The following is a 20,472-nucleotide window of genomic DNA, read 5'->3' as shown; positions in this document are numbered from 1 at the left end:
ATCCTGCAAAATGGAGAAACACATCAACCTTGACCGAGGTCCAAGTTGTTAAAGCAAGGAAGAGGTTATTCTTTGGGGAACTCAGTAGGAAAAAAAAAAAGACACAATAGAAATATTAAAGGAGTACTGAACAAAATAAATGGCTTCTTACTTCTCCAGCACTCAGACTGTTAGCAGTGTAAAGTATGTGACCTAGGATGCATGAAAGGGGGTGGGAAAAGAAATCAAGATGAATGATCTATGGTAAAACAAAGCTGAAAGTTTTGGTGTAGGCCAAGATTGTAGAATCTGTGGAAAATCAGTGCTAGACATAGCCTCATCACTGGTAATATGAGCCAAAATAGTTATCTGTCTTTTCTGGCTGAGAGTTACAATACACAGTACCTCCAATCTCAGTTGCCATGAACATAAGGTATTCTTCCCAAGATTTACATCTTTAAAATATATGAACTGTTCATAAGTGATTCCCAGGCGTTTAGTATTTCAGATGCTTTTTACAATCTTGTAGTTGTAATTTAAGAATTTTGGAATCAATCTTTCTGTTGAAATATGGAGCTTCTAGATTCTATCCAACGATGACAGTCCTTGTTTAGCTCCTTGCCTTGAGTTCTCCCCAGCACTTCTTCCTGGCTTCAATAAGACTTTTGCACATTATAAAAAGGAAGAAAACATTACCAGTAAGTTCTGCAGATAGTTAGAGAACTCTACAATTATATAAAACCTATGGGTCATACACTTTGTACCTGACAGTAGACCAGTTCAGTAGGTTGCTTTCTGGGTTCATGTTCAGCATAAGTTTTAATATATAGAAATGAAGCTGTTGCCATGCATTTCAGGTAGAGTTAGTCAGCAGCTTCTATGCTTAAGCTATCTAGTGTTTATCTGAGAGCATTCTGGTTTTAGCTGTTTACATTCTTGCCAATATTTGACTGATCAGCTCTACAGTCTCCTCACTTCAGATTAAAAGTTTGAAATTTGGCAAGGAATACTGTCAGGTGGCCAAAGCTGTGTCCTTTTCAGCCCTTGTGAAAATCATTCCTGTTGAGTTGCAAGCTTATGAACAGTCCTGTTCGTGTGTGATCAGAAGCAAGGGCCCAGCATCTAAACTATCGAATGATTTTATCTGCTCAGAGTCTGCTTCGGCCTATGGCTTTAAGGCCTTAGAAGACTCTTTTGCCTGAATGTTTTTCCTCCCTGAATATTTTAATGTCAGATATTGGAACTGAGCGCAAGAAGTTTCTTCGTTTCAGTGGGTTTTAGTCTTTGAGTACTTTCAGTAGGTGTAAGCATTAGGGAACTGCAAAAGGCATGGCCTGAGCGTCAAGCAGAGGTGGGCAGTAAAAGGTATGGTATAGAGTGCCTGGCCAGCCATTGCTAAGTGGTGGAGAGAGACACATAAGGTGAACAGAGATGTTGTCTGCTGGCAGAGTACAACAACGTGATAGACTGGCAGGGGAAGGGGAGAGAGGTGTAAATGGGGAAGCAGATAGAAAAGGCTGCAGCCAGACTACTCCAGAACATGGAGTAGGTCCTAAAAGTTGACTTCTAGACATTCCTACTTGCTGGCAACCCAAAGGGAGGTCTGATGGCTCAAAATGAGCTTCTCTCTGCAAGGAGTTGTCTCTTGTAGAAGATGACAACCCCCTACTGCTACCATATACTCCAAGTGACTTGAATCTGTAGATTTTCACTTAGGTTCTGAATGCCAAAGATTTAGTTCAAGTTGTGCTTACAACTCATTTGAGGGAAAAACAGTCCACGTTTAGTGCCTTGTGAGCGTTGATTATGTGTTGCCTGTCTGTCCAGGGACTTGTCTGTCACCTTCTGAACTTTGGGTAGACAAGAGGGAGGGCTGGCTTGTTGTCTGCGATAGTTGTCACACAAATTGGCAGCTTCAAGGATCTGAAAGGAAAACTTCATGGTTAAGGCAGTGAACATCACCGGGGGACTGGATTTTATCTCTTCAGACTGCTGATGGTTTGTTCCTCATTTTGTGGTATTTTGTTTGGAGCAGCTGAGATCAGATTTATACTGTTGCAGGAAAGTCAGTGGGTCCTTTGCTTATTACCTCAAGAACTCAGGTCCCAGACATCTCAAAATGCATGTCCCACCTTAGTGGACACCTTTCCCTTCAGTTTCTCTCCCTAATATTTTTGTGTTGCTCTTATTTGTCCAATGTGGAAAATACAGTTCCCTTCATAGGGTTGTTGTAGAGGTAGACCTCATGACTATAAAAGCCTCCTTGATATTTTGATGAGTTCTGTATAAAAGTGACATGGAAATGATTTATACCAAGCCGGAAATGATATAGCGTGGTAGACAAGAAGTGTAGCCACCCACCCAACAGCAAGACTTAACAGAAATGTTGCATAGTTGTCTCTTCAGCTGCTCAAGTAAAAAGTTTTGATCCATATTTCCAACAGACATCTGAAATCGAGTATATAACCACACAAAATTTGTTTTGTTTTGTTTTTCCTTTTGTTTTTGCTCGGGTGTTAAATAGTTGGCATGTTCCATGGACATTCGTATATATTGCTGTTTGCTCAGGCGCACTGGAAGGAAAATTAGGTATGATCTCTGTAGAACACTATTACAACTGCATCTAAAACAAGGCAGTGAAAACTTATTTTGTCTAGGAGTGAATGGTAAAAGTTTTTCTGTTTAGCTATGATGGTATTATTAGTAAAATTTGGAGGTGCAAAACTTCCTTCTTGGGTTCAGTTCTGCAATCAGACAATGACCTATTGTCTCTAACACTGAATTTCCCCTTTCCCACTGATAGCTGAGGGTCTCATTTTGAAGGGAAGTGTTGGGTGAAATCCTGATTCCACTCAGGTCAATGGTAAAAAAACCCAAACCAAACAAAGACTATTGAAGTTGGAGAGACTAGGGTCCCCTGAAAATCCAGTGCCTTCCTTTCATCAACCAGCTGGTTTTCTCATTGAAGATGGCAGAAGGGCTATAATCTGTTAAATCACATTTTAAAATATTCCTTTACCTTGGAAAGTGCAGATAAAAATGCAGCTTTATACTCCACCCTCTGTAATAGTATTAGACAAAAAACAGGCAGAAACACGATCTTCTATATAACTAATCAGAATCTTTTTTTCTGTCTCCATACATATTTTTCCCAGGGTGCTAGGATGGTAAATATTTTAGCAGAGGGAATTAACTCTACTTCTCTTCCTTTATGTTCTGTTATCAACGCGACTAGCCCACACCCTCACTTTGCCTCATTTTTGGCTCTGTGTCTAAACCCTAAAATTCCTGTTCCTGCATTGAAACACAATTAAATTGAGGCTTAATGTGGTGCCTGTTTTATGTAATCTCGCTTTCTGGCTTTTTTAATTCTTCCAAGTCTGAATCTCATGAATCAATGTGTATTCACGTTTCATCTGAAATTTTCTAACTCTTCTCAGTATGTCCTAAAGCTTCCCTTTTTTGGTTTATGAAATAATAATAAAAAGCTTAACTCTTCAGATTAAGTTGTAACTGCTTTATACATTAGACAGACAATTTCAGTTTAACAAAGTAAAAATGGTGTGAGAGAGAAATTGCAGCTTGATTATTTTTTAAAATATTCAGATTAGAATGTCATCTTTTATGAGTTTTTTTATAACCACTTAGATTGATACAACTCTCTAAAGCTGCTCTGTTTTTCATCACACATTCTCATCTGTATAACCTTCATTTTTATTAATCTTTGTACAATCTGTACAACTTTGAGATTAATCATTTTAAAACAGCTACTCTCCGAGTGTTAAGGATTTGCTGGGCTAATGGTAAATGCCAGTGCTTCTAAACACTCTACAACACATAGCGCTTGCTTAGCGTTTTATGTTGCATAAGTATCAGTCTTTGTTTCCCAGTTATCTAGAGTTACATTTTATGGCTATGTTTCCAGGTCTGTTTCTGGCTGCCTAGAACCAGAGAACAAAATATACTGGGTCCTTTTTTCATCGACTAACTTGGATTCTAAATATTTATAGTCCAGTTCTGCCTTTGCGCTGTTCCCATTGAAGTTAAAGGGAGTTGTATATTTACAAGTAAAGGCAGAACTGGACTGTGTGGCCAAATCCTTCAGTCCTTGCTCAAACAAAAGTTTCTGTTGGATCCTGGCAGGCCAGTTTGGCTGCATCTGGCCTTACTTAGTTCTGACTCCTTTTAGGACTTGTGGAGGGATCGGTCTGGTGTCTCTCCTCACTGTAACTCTGGGCCTTACTGGGGATTTTTTTTTTTTCTTCTTTGGTTAATTCAACTGTTCACCCCCCGATTATCCCCCTGGCCTTAGCTGAATTTCTCCTGGGGGCTGCTCAGCCGTTGGAGCAGGGGAAGACACGGCGTAGGAGCTTTAGGCGTGCTTTCAGCCATTCTCTGAGAGCACTTGCGGCAGGGCAGCGAGCGGCTCCGTTGGCAGCTCTCCAGGCTGCTGTGGTGTTGCCTGAGCAGCCCATCCTGCTGGGAGTGAACATGTGGGTCCTGGTCCTAGAAGCCTGTCTCTCCTCAGGTATCAGTGTTTACCTACCCTGGACTATCACTGTTCATCTGAACAGCGCAGTATAATCTCTAATGCATCTTCTTTCTAAGTTATAATGCATATATTGTTTGTGGATCTGGGGTGTACAGTGTACACATTGCAGTGCTTTGGTGGCGATCTAGGCTGTTATCTAGTCCTGAGAATCTAGTGGGACAATTTTCATTATTATTCTTACAGATTTGGTGGCCTAAGTGTATGAGGCATTGTCTCTTTGCCTAGTTACACATAAGAGTGCCTAACTAGAAAAGATGAAGGTTAAGGAATCTCCTGTTCTCTTTAAGATTTCCATTTACTTAATGTACTGCAGGTATAAATTCATCAGTTACTTGTATTGCTCATGTATGTGGGATTGCATTTGATCATGATCTCTTGTATGCAATAAAGTAGGTGTTTGAGTTTCAGTAAGGTATTTAGGAGATTTATATCGGTTCTTCTATCAGTGCTTTTATTTTAGTATATAAATTGCAGCAATAAGAAACAAACCAACTGTGCAGACTGTGGTGTACATTTTGTGGCATACATCATAGATGCATTGAGTAAAGGGGCTGGAAAAAAATAAAATTGTATTTCACGCTGAGGTTACTGTTGGTGCAGAGTGAAGGTTGAAGTTCAGGAGAGCAGTGGTGTAGCGACCATTTGTGAAAACTCCTCCTTCATGGTCCAGTTTCTCTGCTGACTGGAAAGAACATTCACCTGCTAATTTCCATCTCCCTGAAGGTCAGATTATTCCATAGCGCTTCATAATGAATAAATAGTATTTTAACCAAGAAATCTCACGTGAGCCATTTTGCTGTCATCATCCGTATGACCACGCTGAGTACCAGCCAGTGTTGATGGAAATGTGCCCAATGTAAGATGGGAACTAGGGGTTCCTGAGTATTAAAGCATCTCTCCTCGGGAGCTGGTTAAGTAGATGGCTATTCATTACTTAGTATACTATGGGTCAAGAGGCTCAGAAAACAGGTTTTAATCTTCAAGGCTTTACAGTTGTATGTACAGTTTTAGTGAAGTGTAACTGGAAGTAATAGGAGGAAATATGAAAAAAGTTGAATGTTGAGGAAGGCTTCCCAACTGTGCAATAAAAATTGAGATGGAGATCATCTGGAGGATGCCTCCTATTTGTAGGGCCATTTCTTAGGGCACAGACAGGGTCTTTGTTCTGCTTCTTATTCCTGGGAGGAATTATTTCAGAACTGACTGGTCTTTACAAAAATGGTTATCACTGTGAGATGACAACCATGTGAATTTGGAGGGAAAGTTAGGCTGTGTTTTATAGTATGAACTTTTACTGCTTATTCCTGTTCCTCCTTCTAAAGTTTCTGTCCTGGGAATTCTTCTTATCTAACTTTGTGTCTCTTGTATATTGTAACGTGTAAGGTTGCTAGCAGCGGCATGAATGAGAAGTTTCACGGTTACTCAGGGTGACTAATGCTGAAGTTCATATTTACCCTTGATTTGCTGCTACGTTACAGATCAGCAATAGCTTCTACAGCAGAACATCCTCTTTATACATGGTAGTTCTCATTTTATTTCTGTTTTAAAATGCACTGTTTAATTTGTAATTAACATGGGTGTCACCATGGGTTGGGTGCTTTTCAACCTTTTTTTTTTTTTTTTTTAACGTCTATGACTTGCTGCCTGTCAACAGAGAGGAAAATTCAATGCTGGTGGGGAACCTGAATTGTGCAAATGGTCATTTGTTACTTGTATTAGGGAACAAAAGGCCACATCTGGGCCCTGAGCAGAGAGGAGACCCTATTTAGTTGGACATGGTACATATGCAGAGGAGAGTTTAATCCATTTCAATCAGGTAATGGGATCTTCCTTCCTCTATTATTACAGATAATACTACAGATCAGAAATACTTTCTTGCCACCACCCTGTAACTTATTTCATTATGATCACCTGTTTGCCACTGAAAATTGAAATAAACAGAGCATACCTTCCTAAAAGGTGTAGCCTTTGATATGAATAGCCAGGTGGAGCCAGGATTTGAATCTGGTATTTTAAGCAGCAAAGGACTTGATCTAAAGGAACACATCTGCCAGGTGGCAGCCTGGAAGCCGCTATGGGGACGAATAATGAGGAATGCGACCCACACTCTGCAGTAAGAGCTGTTCACAAACACTGCTCCCTCCTGTTTAGTGAGGTTCACAAACCTTTTAGACATCTCCCACATTCCAGTTCCACTGGCTGTTCTGCAAATCACTTAAGAGGTTTAAACCTTCCTTGTAATTCTACTCTGCACATGAACTTTGAGCGAAGAGAAAGGAAGGACCAGTGAAATGAGAGTCTGGGCCTCAGGGACCTCTTCAAATTGCTATTGCAAGCATTTGGCAAAGCCTGGGATAACATCCTATGTATCCATCTTTGTCCCCAGCTGTGTGCCCTTGGGCTTTGTTTTGGGCTTTCTAATTTCTAGTGCAGTGTAAAACATGAACCCTTATTGTTGCCAATGTATATTAATACCTGTGGCAATGTACACACTAATGTAACATACTCATTTAAAAATAAAAACTAAAATTTATTTGCATAATGTTGACATTAAGAAGGTTGCAAACAGGAAACACAGCAATGTTCTTAACATTCTGGACAGGAGAACATAGGATTTTGAAGAACAATGAGATAAAAAATATGGTTGCGACACCCCCAAAACACAACAAAGGTTACAGATTTTTAAAATTATTGTCATGATGCTGCATGAGGAATCTTGAAAATTTATACCTAGCAGGGATAGGCTGGTTTTGTTTTTTTTAATTTTATTTTTATAAAGGGTTAATTTGTAGCGCATCCTGCAAGCTGATATGTGGGATAAATAGTTTGGACACTGATTTGTAATCTCTGTTTATTAGTACATGACTGCTATTCTTATAAATGTCATCACTTTCTTGGTAGTATCTGGTAATATCTGAGTCATGAAGTGCTGACAAAAATCCACTGCACTTAATGTGAAACTTGAGGCATTTTGCTCATTCCAAAACATATTAGCAATAGCCAGCCTCACATTTAACTGATAAATAACGTGTACATGTGCATATGACACAGTTGTGCTGCTATGTGGATTTTTTCCTCTTACCTAAAATCTTTGTGGAAATACATCAGAGTTCCAATCATGACAATTTATTTTTTTTTACTGGACTGTCTTAATGGATACTAATAGCTATATGTATGGAGTCAGTGCATTGTGCCAGCAGGAGCAGATCCATATGAAGGCAAAGCAGGCTTCCTTTGGTGAATTTCATTTGAACTTGGATATCCTGGCTATAAAAGCAAACTCTGCATATGTTATCACCCACTTAAGAAATGAAACCTCTCACATGGACCTGAGTACTGAAAAATATTCAATTTCTCCATTATTCCCCTCTTTATTTACAGCCATACAGCAGGATATGAAAACGAGAACCACAGTGCTCCCATGTTATACAGCTGTGGGGCCCAATACAGAATACACACCCATGGAGTTTTTAGAGGCATACAAGTGAGTATACTAGGGCATTCTTCATAGGGAAGTAAAACTGCTGCCTGTTTATAATGTTCATTTACTACCTCACTGGTATTTATAAATCCATCCTTGATTTGCAATTTCCCTGTGTTATCAAGAAATGCTTTACGTAAGTGTCTGGACTTCACTGAAGCCATTGAAGTATGATGTAAGATTTCTTTCTGACACAGTCATTTAAAATTGTTTATTTCTTCTTCTAAAATGTATCTGTGAGGCACTATTCCTCAGCAGCTTCTCAGGATGGTCCAAAATACAAGATCCAGTTTCCAGCTTCTAGCTCCAATCACTTTGGCTGTGTGAAGCTTCTGATTACAATGGACTATGTCTGATAACTATACATAAGAAAGTGTTAGGTCACATTCTGCTTTTATGGGTTTCTGAAACTTTAATAATTCAAACATATTTCCTCAAAATGAAATATAGTAAGTGATTGTTTCCTAATGACTAAGTAATTAGTGAATATTTGGAAGGAACTTACCATTCATGGGAGTTAATTTCCTCCCTTTCTGAAACAGTCACATCAATAAGTACCACTGTAAAAGATACACCTTCTTAAAACTGATGGCAAAGTCGTTACGTAATATTTGTCTCTTCTGTGCTGTCAACATACATGAATGTTTTTAGATAGTGTCTTTTCTCCTTTTCCTTTTCTGTATAGTTTAACAAGTCATTATTCAGTAGCAAGCTCTCAGAAGTAGGCTTGTGAGCCAGCTTTTGCTGAGTGAAAAAAAGTAAGCAGTTGACATTGTTTAAGGAAGTTAATTATCCCAGAAGGAGAAGATCATCTTTGGTGGAATGTTGTGACAGTGGCCAAAATGCATTAAGACTGAACTATTCACCAGCTCCACCTAGACAGTCTTTTGGTTTTTACCAATTTGTATTAACCCAATACATTAATTTCCCCGTCTTTTAACTTCATATGAGTATTTAAAATAAAGAAGAGAATCCTACTCTGGCTTGTGCTCTTATTTCTTACACTGGTATAAGCCTAAAACTGTTTCATATGCCAATGAGTGTTCTTCCAGGATTGTGTGATTATACATGAGGTCAGAATGTGGCCCATTTAATCTTGCATATAAATATTAGTGAGAGAATTTAATAAGTAGAGTTCACTGTATTTCACCTTCAAATAATTTTAATACTCTGCAAAGAACAGATTAAGGCACACTAAGGTTATATTCGTTAATGTAAAATAAAATAAAATTGGTGGTTTGCAGTATAATATATTTAAGTATCTCTTTGTCGTGGAGAAATGCCTCTGATTGTTTGTCTTTGAATATGTTAAGTAAAAGCTTGAGAACATACACGTTGCATTAGCAAGTCTCTGTCATTGTAGGATGTCCGACGGGTGCCAGGAGTAGCTCCAACTCTTGTCCGATCAGCAAGTGAGACAAATGAAAAACGTCCCTTCATGTGTGCGTACCCTGGCTGTAACAAGCGATACTTTAAGTTGTCCCATTTACAGATGCACAGCAGAAAGCACACTGGTAAGTGTCAGCATGGATTGGTATAAATCATGTTACAGCACCGGACAGCAAAGTGGGTAGGGTGATTTTAAAATAGCATAAGGCTCAAGAAATGATCTGCCAGGTCAGGGGCAGTGAGAATCTGTCAGATGAGTATGTATGTGCTCTGTCATCTGGGCAATCCCTCCTTTGGATGCAGAAGACTCTCTGAATCTAGTGAAGAAAAACACAGAGCAGTGCTGACAGCAAGTAGATCACCTCCTTCCCTCTCTTACTGTTACAGGGCATCATTCACAGCTGTGAATCATCTTTCTTCTCCCGTGCCCCCCATTTGGGAGCATCAAAACTTGCTCCGCATCTTAACTGTTGTTAACTATTAAGAAGTTTCCTCTGCAAGAGGAACCTAGACATTTAGCATCCTCTTGTCCACCTGTGTAAGCCTTTTTCTGGTTGGGGGTGGAGGCAGGGATTGGCAAATGAGCTTCCTTGCTATGGAATCTTTCCATGAAGAATTGAGCCTGAAGCCAGTTATTTGTAGGCTTAGGTCTGGATTCTCTCTGAGTTCAGGCAATATAAGTTACATCTCAAAATGTGGAAATCAAATGCTTGCTGCACCTTGCCAAAGAGTAAACAGAATTATTTCCCCTATTGGGAGATTTAGACTGTTGGAAATGTAAAATTATGACATACCTTTAGATATGCTCCTTATGCATTTTTTTGATTGCCTATCGTATTTTTATTTAGACAGTTCTTTCTGTGCTGATCTAGAAATCTGTGGATAAAATCTGTAAATATGGATGTTCAGTTAGCCATTAATATGATGGAAGGTCAAAGGGATGAAACAGACAACAGGAAGGCAGTCCATACTGCTGTGACCTAGCAGATTGTCTAACATTTCATAAAGAGTAGTTGCAAAATTTTCCTTTTGGAGACCATGTGGTGACATTAGTTAATTGCATAAAATGCCTGTAGGTGAGAAATGGACATTTGGAGATCTTTTGGGATCCATTAACTGCATTATTTTTCTCAAGTATGCCTAAACATTTCTGTTCTGATTTTTTCTCATAATCACTATTTCTTTCATTCCTAAATTGATTTACTCTGTATTTTAACAGCCATAATTTGTCTGTTCTGGTCCTGTATTTTATTCCATTTAGTTGCTTGGCTTTCACAATATTATTTCTGGATGCTTCACAAAGACTTCAGCTTACATTTTTTTTTTTTTCCTTAACTGGAGAAGATTTTCAGAATTATACCACATATAATCTGGGCATGTAGAGTCACAAAAACCCCAAAAGACATAGGGGATAGGACTATGGCCGTCATACATGCCCCTACCTTGGTTTACGCTATAGTGGAACAGAGTAGAGGAAGAACATTTTTTTCCCTTCAAAGATCTCTTCTGTACAGGTGGGCCCAGATCTTTCTGCCACTATATTTTGATGTCTTAACAACAAAAGTTATTTATTTCTTAAACCTTTGCAAGTTACTTTCCATAAGAGGCCAACTTGATTCCCAAAGTTTGTATTTGCTGATACAAACATTGCCATTGATAAAACCGTGTAAGTTTTCGAGGTTGGTTGCAGCTAAAGAGAGGAAGCAAGGTATAGTGCACTGCTGGTGTGAGAATTGCTTGGGTAACTTGCCTGGCTGATGCATTCAGATTTAGGATCAGAAGGGAGTTCTCCCCTTTATGAGGCTGGCAGAGTTTTGTCCTCAGTCTGTTGTATGGGTACTAGCCATTTCCTAGGATTATTGTCTAGAAATTTTACTTACCAAATTCCCAGCTGCTGTAGAGGCTTAGAATACGATGCTCTTCATTTCTTGTCTCCTCCTGTGGTCTGTTAGTCCTAATTTTTGGGAGCGCTTGGCGAACTACACTGTACGGGAACATTTGGAGTGGATAGTCTACAAACACTTCTGAGTTAACATTTTTTCTTGGCTGCTTGCTGTGGCAGAGGGCCTGGACTTGGTGGCCATAATGGTCTTTTTCAGTCCCATGCTCTTCAGGAGTCCTGGGCAGTTGAACCGACTGTTGTGATGCAAAGCCATTTCCAGTCTCCTTTGTAACTTCATGTCTTTGTCTGTCTAACCCTGATTTGTGTTTCCTGCGTGTGGAAAAGCTGATTGTCAAAAGCAAAATTTGGAAAGCAGTTTTTTCCAAGGGCAGATCAGTCATCACTATGAAGAATGTGTGTGTCTTGTTGATAACACATGTGGTAGCTACAGTTCACACTTCTCTGCACCTTCTTTCTTTTCTCCACCTGCTTGTTTTTATATGTTAGGGGATTTCTTAAGGGGCCAGTATGACTCGAGTGAGGCTGTTGGTTTATGTTGATAATTATGTGGCTGTGTCTTAGGCTCTCTGATCATCTTTCTGTTTGTAACCCAATGAACTCCAAAACCCCATTCTAGAGTTCTCTACTAGGTACAGAAATTGGGCTTTATGGAATTAGCATATTAGCCAGAAAGTAGTTGGCAAACGTAACACCTAATATTCTTACTAAACAAAGTGTCGTGGTTTAGCCCCAGCCAGCAACTAAGCACCACCCAGCCGCTCGCTCACTCCCCCCCGGTGGGATGAGGGAGAGAGTCAGAAGAGCAAAAGAGAGAAAACTCATGGGTTGAGATAAAGACAGTTTAATAGGAAAAGCAAAAGCCACGCATGCAAGCAAAGCAAAACAAGGAATTCATTCACTCCTTCCCATGGGCAGGCAGGTGTTCAGCCATCTCCAGGAAAGCAGGGCTCCATCATGCATAATGGTTACTTGGGAAGACAAACGCCATCACTCCAAATGTCCCCCCTTCCTTCTTCTTCCCCAGCTTTCTATACTGAGCATGATGCCATATGGTATGGAACAGCCCTTTGGTCAGTTTGGATCAACTGTCCTGGCTGTGTCCCCTCCCAGCTTCTTCTGCACCTGGCAGAGCGTGGGAAGCTGAAAAGTCCTTGACCAGTGCAGCAACAACTAAAACATCTCTGTATTATCAACACTGTTTTCAGCACAAATCCAAAACATAGCCCTGTACCAGCCACTATAAAGAAGATTAACTATATCCCAGCCAAAACCAGCACACAAAGGGATGTGTCTCCTCTTCTTCTGCTTCAGTGTTTTGATGGGGAGGAATCCTGATGAGCCAGTCTAAAGACAGGAGAGCTGTCAGCTTTCAGCTCAAGTGGGGGATAATTTGGTTGTGTTTGGTATACCTCTCTACAGCCAATGTAAAATTTTACTGGTCCTCCTGTAAGGTGGTTCTGGATTCACTCATGGGTTTGAAGCTCTCCCACCTTTCTTAGTGTAGTGGTAGGTCAATTTTTTAAACTACAAACACATGATTTGAAAACAAGCCGTTACATATATCTAATATTAAACCAGCAGATAGTATCTTTGCAGAATAATGTAGGCTCTTGATTATCTTTTTTCTTTCTATAATAGATACTTACAGAGGACTGGCTCATCAGATCTTCCATTCTTCACCAGTTGCAGTATTGTAAAATCAAGCAGGGCCCTGAAACACAGAGTTGGATTATGTAATCAGTTTTTACCAATGTTTCAACATAGCCTTAGTTGAAAATATGTTGACATTTTGTACCCTTCAAGACTGCTTATCCATTGTTAACAATGCCTTTATTGAAACACATACAGCCAAAAAGGCTTTTTTCTTATCTTGGTGTATTTTGCTGCAGTAGATAGGCCTCTGAAATGAAATGCAAAAATACATGTAACTTTTCAACAGTACAGCAATTAATGTGAGTTGTCATCCTGTGGCAGACTTCAGAGACTTCTTTGTAGAAACAAATTGATGTCTAGACCTCCATAAATTTCATTTATGGTGGAAACATCAGCATTCTTGCCAGAGACCCTTTGGGTTCAGTGCCACACATTAGAAAAACTGGATTTATGGAAAGCTGAGCATCTCTGCAGAGGAAATATCCTCTGCCTGTTTGCCAGGGATATTCTTCAGCCTAAATATGCTCAACTGCAGATATGAGCTTCTACGGTGAAGTATGAGAATCTGTAAATCAGGAAGGTTGTCCTTTATGTGGTAGGGGACTCAGGTCTCAGTGGTGAATTTCTGAGGCTCTGAGGGGTGTAAGTAATGCAGTCTAATAATGATTTTTATGCTAATCACCTAACAATGATTTCTTTGCTTTGACAAAAGCAAATATCCTTTTACTATGGCATGTGCCACCGTGCTGCTAAACGCTTTGCAGTCATTAGTGCAGTTCATCATTACAGCACCTTTGAAAGACAGAGCTATGTCCTCTATATACAGAGATGATAAATTGATAAATGGGTGTAACTGTGCCTGAGCTGGGAATTGCACAGGCTCTCCTTTTAAGCGTCTAGTGTGGTAACTTCTAGGATAGCACTCTTTCATTAATGTTGCTTTGAAATAGTGACCTTCATACTTAAGCCACGGAATACCATTCTGCAGAATACTGTGGAAGCTGAAAGCTTATGTGGGTTCCAGAAACGACTGGACAAATTAATGGAAAGAAACTCCATTGACGAGTGTTAAAGAGAAAGCCACCTTTGGCTTAGAAAGTTGCTAACTCATGAACTGCTGGATACTAGGAGAGTGTCCAGGGAAAGTACTGCTGCCTCCTCGCTATCTTCTGCTCTCCTGCAGGCGTCTTTGGAGAGCCGTGGTGGGAGACTGCTGGGCTGGATGGACCTTTGGCCTCACCCAGCATGGACTGCTCTTACACTTTCAATTCTATGGCATACAATAAGAATACTTATGTATTTAAAATACAAGATTAGTTTCAAAACAGTAATGACATCTCACGCCTGAACTACGGTGTGAAGATGGCAGAAAACAGTACCTATAAAGGCTGCCTACTAAATAAAGAATTTTACTTTTTATCTAAGTTTGCTAAAGCAAATTATATTGAATAGAAAAATGTTATATTAGCAAGGTACAGTTGTGATTATGGGGTTGTGCTTGTTTGATTAAGTGGGTATACAAGAAAAGGGGTTTAAATTGGTGAAGGAAGTATGGACAAGCCTTCAGATTCTCATTCAGACTTGCAGCCTCTGGTTTCAAAATCAGCCTCCTCTCCTCATGTTTTCTTGTTAGCGGTGGGCTTTTGCTCTTGCAGCACTCCTTAATTAAATGCAAAGATTATGAATATTTTGTGCAACTGCTACAGCAGTAGGAATTTCTGTTTTCCCATGCGTCTGGGCAAATGAATTTGCTCCAGAGAAATGTACATGCTTCCTCTAGTTTAAGTTAACTATTTTTGAGCAAATAGCTTTATTTTATTAGCACCATTTATTGCAATACGTGCAAAGGCTGATTCATACTTGTTCTGCAATTGTTGGGCTTTATTTTTTCTAAATATTTTCCTAAATAAAAGAACTGCAATTCCCTCTGTCCTCTCTCATCTTGACTATTTCATTATGCACTAAGTTTAGCCTTTCTTTTGTGTGCCCTCTTTCAGTAATGAAATGTAACTAATCATGGAAGCCTCCGTGTCGCAGGTGGAAGGACTGGTGAAGCCTCATCTTCATCTCCTGTTTTGTTTGGAAATTGTATGTGGTCACATAGGAGGGTGACAGCATTATGGATATTCTTCATACATTAAGAGACTTTAGTCTTTTACTGGAGAGGCTTTAATTGGCCTGGGGAAACTAGACACTGCTCTAACCCCTCTCAGTATAGTGATTTAATGAGGTACTAACAGACTTTTTCTAATCTGGGACATTTCTGTCATCCTGCTCTGATGAAACTTATGGGAGTTAACAGGTATGTGACAGTTGGCTTTGGCACGCATTTTGCTTGGCGCTAGCTGACATGGAAGATGGAGAAGGAAAGGGAAATTAGGATTTCCGTCCAAATATTGTGCCTCTTTTTATTTGTTTGCTTTCTGTTTTCTACACCGTGGCATCATATCTCTGTGTAAGCATCTTGGATTGATTCCTTTAATATATGCATTGGTTGAATTTGTCCTTAATTTAATCAAGATTATATTTCAAAGGATTTAAAGAAATACTTTCATGTGCATGCCATCAGACCCGCTATACTGTTTTATTCAAATACCTCCTTAACCATCTTCTGCGTTTATATTGCAATTAGCAGACAATCATCCTGTCACTGCATTCTGCTCTGCTGACATTCCCCCTCTTAAATCTGCCAAAGGGCTGAATTCCTTGGAAGTAAGTGGTTTCTGAAAAGCAGGCACCCCCCAGGGAGTCCTTGTGGTCAAAGTGTACGGAACTATTTCAAACACCTGTGGCAACTTTAATCCCTTATGCTAATAAATTAAGCACAGCAGACATGGAAATTGTCCACACCTAGGTTTGAGAATCAGTAAACTCCTTTGGGTGACTGTCACCGGAAGTTAGCTTGTTCTTGTGGATTTAGTTGCTTTTGTAAAATTTTGATCTTAGCTACACCGGTATGAATTTGGAATGCTGTCCTTAATATGCTACTTATACTGATCAGCCTAGATCAGAAGGCTGCTTCTTTAAACTAAACCACCTAGGTCAGAAGGCTTCTGCTTTAAACTAAACTAGTTTGCATTGGCATCTCAGAATACCAGTGCAGCCAGAATACGTATCCTTATCATAATAAAATCAGAAATGCAGACATTTGCAGTGAAGATTTATGAAAGTGATATGTGTGTAAAAATATACCCAGAGAAATTAAACCCACTGCCCACTTCAGCTGATGTTTTTCTTTAGGTCCTTCCTACCGGCCCTTTGTTTTACATCGCAGCTTTCCACGGTAGACAAAGCAGGTCCCAGCTGGTCTCGTTTGTACCTTCCAGATAAAACCCAGGATCCTCCCAGCCTTGCAGTGAGAGATGTTTCATTACTTCTTGTGCTGAGGCCTCTGTGCAGGGCTGTGGCACTGTAACCAGACTTTATGTAGGTATAAATGTAATTATATCTGAGGCTTTTGCAGGATTCCAGTGTTGTGCAAAGGGCCTTAGACTAGATGCGAATCAGATCTAAAAAATCATACAGCTTCTCCTGTAACAGCATAAGGATTATTTTTTTTTGTGCTGGCCAAATTTTACCAACTCTGTGATATGCTACATGCCAGCAGTGTTTCCCCTCTTTCCTCAGGCTCCTCGATTGCTGCATTTCTCTTTGCATGTTTATGTGGTTGGTGAAGTCCTTTGCATTGAAAACCATGTTCATTTGAGAGACTAGCTTGTAGGGATTTAATTTTTTGAAAAAGCCAGAATCTCTCTTTTTGTGCCAGAGAAAACCCATCCTGAGGATCTCTGCTGAACTGTATGGGAGGTGGAGGAAGAGTTTCTATTTACATGAGTCTTTGCAATAATTCATAGGCTTGCCTGCAGGCGGTGTGCAGCTACATGATAAATTCTATTTAATGGTGCTCTGTGGAAGAAACATAATTTCTGTTTTGGGGAAGAATATGTATTTTTCTGTGGCTGAATTTTGCTCAGTTTCTTTTAATTCATTTAGCGTGGTTAAAATTGCCACCTACGTGGATGTCATTTGTTTAGTTTTTGCTTTAAATCCAATTTAGAGCAAACTGCAAGTTGTTCCCTTGTACAAATTATGTATTACTGAAACAGGTGGAAAGGACTTAATATGGTTTTCAGAGAAATATAAAACAAGACATTTCTGTTCTTTTCCAGCAGAAAACAATAAAAAAAATTTCATGCAACCTGAAATTTTTTGTAGCTTTAACTTCATGGGCTATCTTTTTAGAGTGAGCAGTTTCAAGATCAGTGTCAGTGCAGTAGAATTATGCCAGCCTTTCCCTACTGATTCCAACACAGTTGTAAATGAGTCCTGGTGTACCACTAGACTGCTTTAGACAGGAGAGAAGTCTGTCTTTTAGTGTAACATGTTTCATCTTCTGATTCTAGTTGACGTGTTCCCTTATTTAGCCACATTTTCTGATAAACCGTTTGTCCTTTACAGGTGAGAAACCTTATCAGTGTGATTTTAAGGACTGCGAACGAAGATTTTCTCGTTCAGACCAACTGAAACGGCACCAAAGACGACACACAGGTTTGTTGGCAACACATCGCTACTCATTAGAGTTCATCTTTATATGTGAATTGCGATCCAAAAAGTATACTTCTAAACTTCTATTTTTCTGATGTTGTGTCTGCTCATACACAATACCTGTAGTGCCAAATTCTTGAAGTTAGCTTTAGGAGAGGACTGCAGCTGAGGTTTTTTGTTGACATTTCAGCACTGCTATGGTTGTATAGGTGACCCTTTAATCCTGCTGCCATCTTTTTGAAACAACTTTCTTAATGAAACTGTTTGCTCTATACTGTATCCCCAATATAGGGAACATATTATTTTTAATAATGTGTAATATATATTTTAATATATATTTCTTGCAGTTCTGCAAGAAAAAGTTGCCAATGAGTAACCTGATAAATGCTACTGTTGGTATTCTGATGTTTGTGTGGCAATGCTAACAGGTGAATGCTGCCTGTGCATAACCTGAAAGGCTGGTGGAATTACTGTGCATTTATATGTGGAAAGCAGAAGTGGAGAAGCAAAAGCTACACCCGCTATCATGCTTAAGACCCTAATTCAGCAAACCACTTAAGCTTAGGTTTGAGCCTTTCTTGAATTCTGCCAACTGAAGAAGGATTCTAGGAGCCGCAGGGAGAGAAACGTCAAAGATCTGGCTGGTTGGATTGCACAAATAGCCTGGAAAGTGTATAGCAGTTCGCATACAGCAGAGAGGGCAGCAGCAGTCATGAATGGCTCTGGGTCCTAGCTAGACTTGTGTATCTTTCTCAGCGAATCATTTACTGGGTGAAATGTTCCGAGACAGCCAAAACTACTTCTGAGTTCAGTCCAAATTCAGCAAGTTGGTTTTTGCGCATACACCATTTTCTGGAAATGTCAAGACAGCCCATTTCAGCATTTCAGGAGTCCTTGGAGGTCTAGATGAGACTGACAGGGGAGACAGCTGCCCTTCTCAGTCACAGAAGAGGAGATGGTGATGACTCCAGCCTCCTAGCTGGGAGTGGAACCATGAGGACACTCTGCATGGAACATGAGAAAGGGCTTCAGAGTACTCCTCTGACTGAGTTACAGCAAGATGCTGCATTTGGGTCTTCCTATATCTCAGGCAGTGGCGTGACAATTGGTTTACTCACTGTTCTGTGGTGGATTTCTGCCTACTACTTGTCTTGCTAAAGATGTTCTATCCCACTTAAACGGTGTTATTGAGAGATGTAGGAAGTGTCTCTGAAAGCTGGTGGTAAAAGTACTCTATTGGGATGACACATTTTTAGCAACTACATGCTAGAACATATCTGTGTTAAGCAGTCCTGAAGACTTATGTGTGGTGTGTAAAGTAAGCAGTAGAAGTGTAAAGTAAGTTAAGCTTATTGGGAGCATATAAAAATATACCTCTGCACCTCTATTCTTCTTATGTCGTATTTGCTCATACATGATACCAATAGTGCCAAGCCACAAGATGAGAATTAACAATGTTTGCAGATCCTCCTTAGTCCAACAGTGTAAGTGGGTGTTTGTTTATGATGGTGCTCTTTGGATGCTTCAGACCCAGACATCGGAAGAGGAGGTTACAAAGGGATGGTAGCTTGATTAATGACTTTCTGTAATGTGTAGGCATGAAGCTGGGAGGAGCAGTTACAGTAACTAGTACAAAAAAGTCCAGGCTTTTGAAAATTCAGAAATAGCTGATTTCATTCACCCTTCCAAAAGGTGTTGGGATATAAGAATAGATTTTTTTTTTTGGTCTCTTCAGGTGTGAAGCCCTTCCAGTGTAAAACCTGTCAGAGAAAGTTCTCCAGATCTGATCATCTGAAGACTCATACCAGGACTCATACAGGTAAAACAAGTGCGTAAACTTTTCTTCACATTTATATTTCATTATTTTTTAAGTTTAAATCAGTATTGTTGTAAATTACATGATTAGAAAGTCTCTTAACCAGGAGTTAAATATTCAAAACAACAGAAAGAATTTCAGAGCGTGCTGATTTTTCAGTGTGACTACATTGCCCTAGAGTCATAGTCACTTTTCACAAAGGAATTTAGGTGATTTTGGAAACTACGCTTTCTTCCTTCATGTTTAAAGAAATTTCAGCTTGGCAAAATATATTTTGTCAGCTATTGTGAAATGAACATCATGGTCTCAGCCCACAAATGTCAAGTTGATCTACTGCCTTTACTGAAAAAACCCTACAAGACAGAAATTTTAATTCTAGCTTCAGCCGAAGGTCTGTAATCTAAAGTATTCATGCCTACTCATGCTTCTCCTAAGTGTCAGTTGAGCCTAATGCAGGATAGCACGGCAAAGCTCTTGCTGTTGCTGCTTGTACTGTAATCTCTCCAGAAGATAAAAGGAGTGCCTTTTGCAAACTCACACTGACAGACACTAAAGTAAAAGCTTACTCAAATATTCAAGGACCTTTTTGTAGAAACCATAGTATTTCATATAAATACAGGGGAAAAAATAGGAGGCCTTTTTAGTCTACTCTGCCCTCACATAAATGTAAACACCATTAAGGAGCAACTGCAGCAACCGCAGCAACCTCTATATTTTAGTTTTAAGTTTTAGAATTATTCCTATGAACTGGCATTTTCTGTTCCCTTCCACTACGTATGCGGTATTTTTACCAAGTAATTGTTTACTGAGCACTTTGACATGTTATTAGATGTCACAGTGTTTTCTATACTGGCGTTAACCTTTTAAATTCAGTCTCTGTACAGATGGACAAGGACCCTGAAAATCTTTTTCTCCCTGCTAAGGATTCTTTTTTCTCTTCTGGACCATAAAAACACATATTTAAGACTTTCAAAAATAAAAGAGAAAGTTTAATAAAGGAAATGATTCACCTGAGAACAATGGCATTTTCTGTGGCACTGGCCAAATAAATGCTTCAAGTAATGGCCATATCTGCACTCGCAATCTGCAAATGGTAAAGGGCATGGCTGTGTTCCTGGGTTCTCCCAATAGTCTCATGCTGAGCTGCAGGTCCT

General features: G+C 39.6%; 1 protein-coding gene across 6 annotated transcripts in view; it reads left to right on the top strand.

Annotated features, from left to right (window-relative positions):
• WT1 (WT1 transcription factor) overlaps positions 1 to 20,472 on the top strand; it is a 39,415-nt gene that overhangs the window by 14,321 nt on the left and 4,622 nt on the right. For 4 of the 6 annotated variants that reach the window (XM_075502063.1, XM_075502065.1, XM_075502062.1 and 1 more), the window contains 4 exons: positions 7,913 to 8,015; positions 9,376 to 9,526; positions 17,416 to 17,505; positions 19,238 to 19,330. In XM_075502063.1, the coding sequence (XP_075358178.1) occupies positions 7,913 to 8,015; positions 9,376 to 9,526; positions 17,416 to 17,505; positions 19,238 to 19,330 (437 nt within the window). The remainder of the gene's footprint in view (positions 1 to 7,912; positions 8,016 to 9,375; positions 9,527 to 17,415; positions 17,506 to 19,237; positions 19,331 to 20,472) is intronic. The other 2 variants (XM_075502064.1, XM_075502066.1) reach the window with 1 other exon arrangement.

Source organism: Mycteria americana, chromosome 5 (assembly GCF_035582795.1).
Source record: "Mycteria americana isolate JAX WOST 10 ecotype Jacksonville Zoo and Gardens chromosome 5, USCA_MyAme_1.0, whole genome shotgun sequence".
In the NCBI taxonomy this organism is placed as follows: Eukaryota; Metazoa; Chordata; class Aves; order Ciconiiformes; family Ciconiidae; genus Mycteria; species Mycteria americana.
Note: the sequence above shows the minus strand (reverse complement) of the source record. Positions and strands in the feature narration are given on the sequence as shown.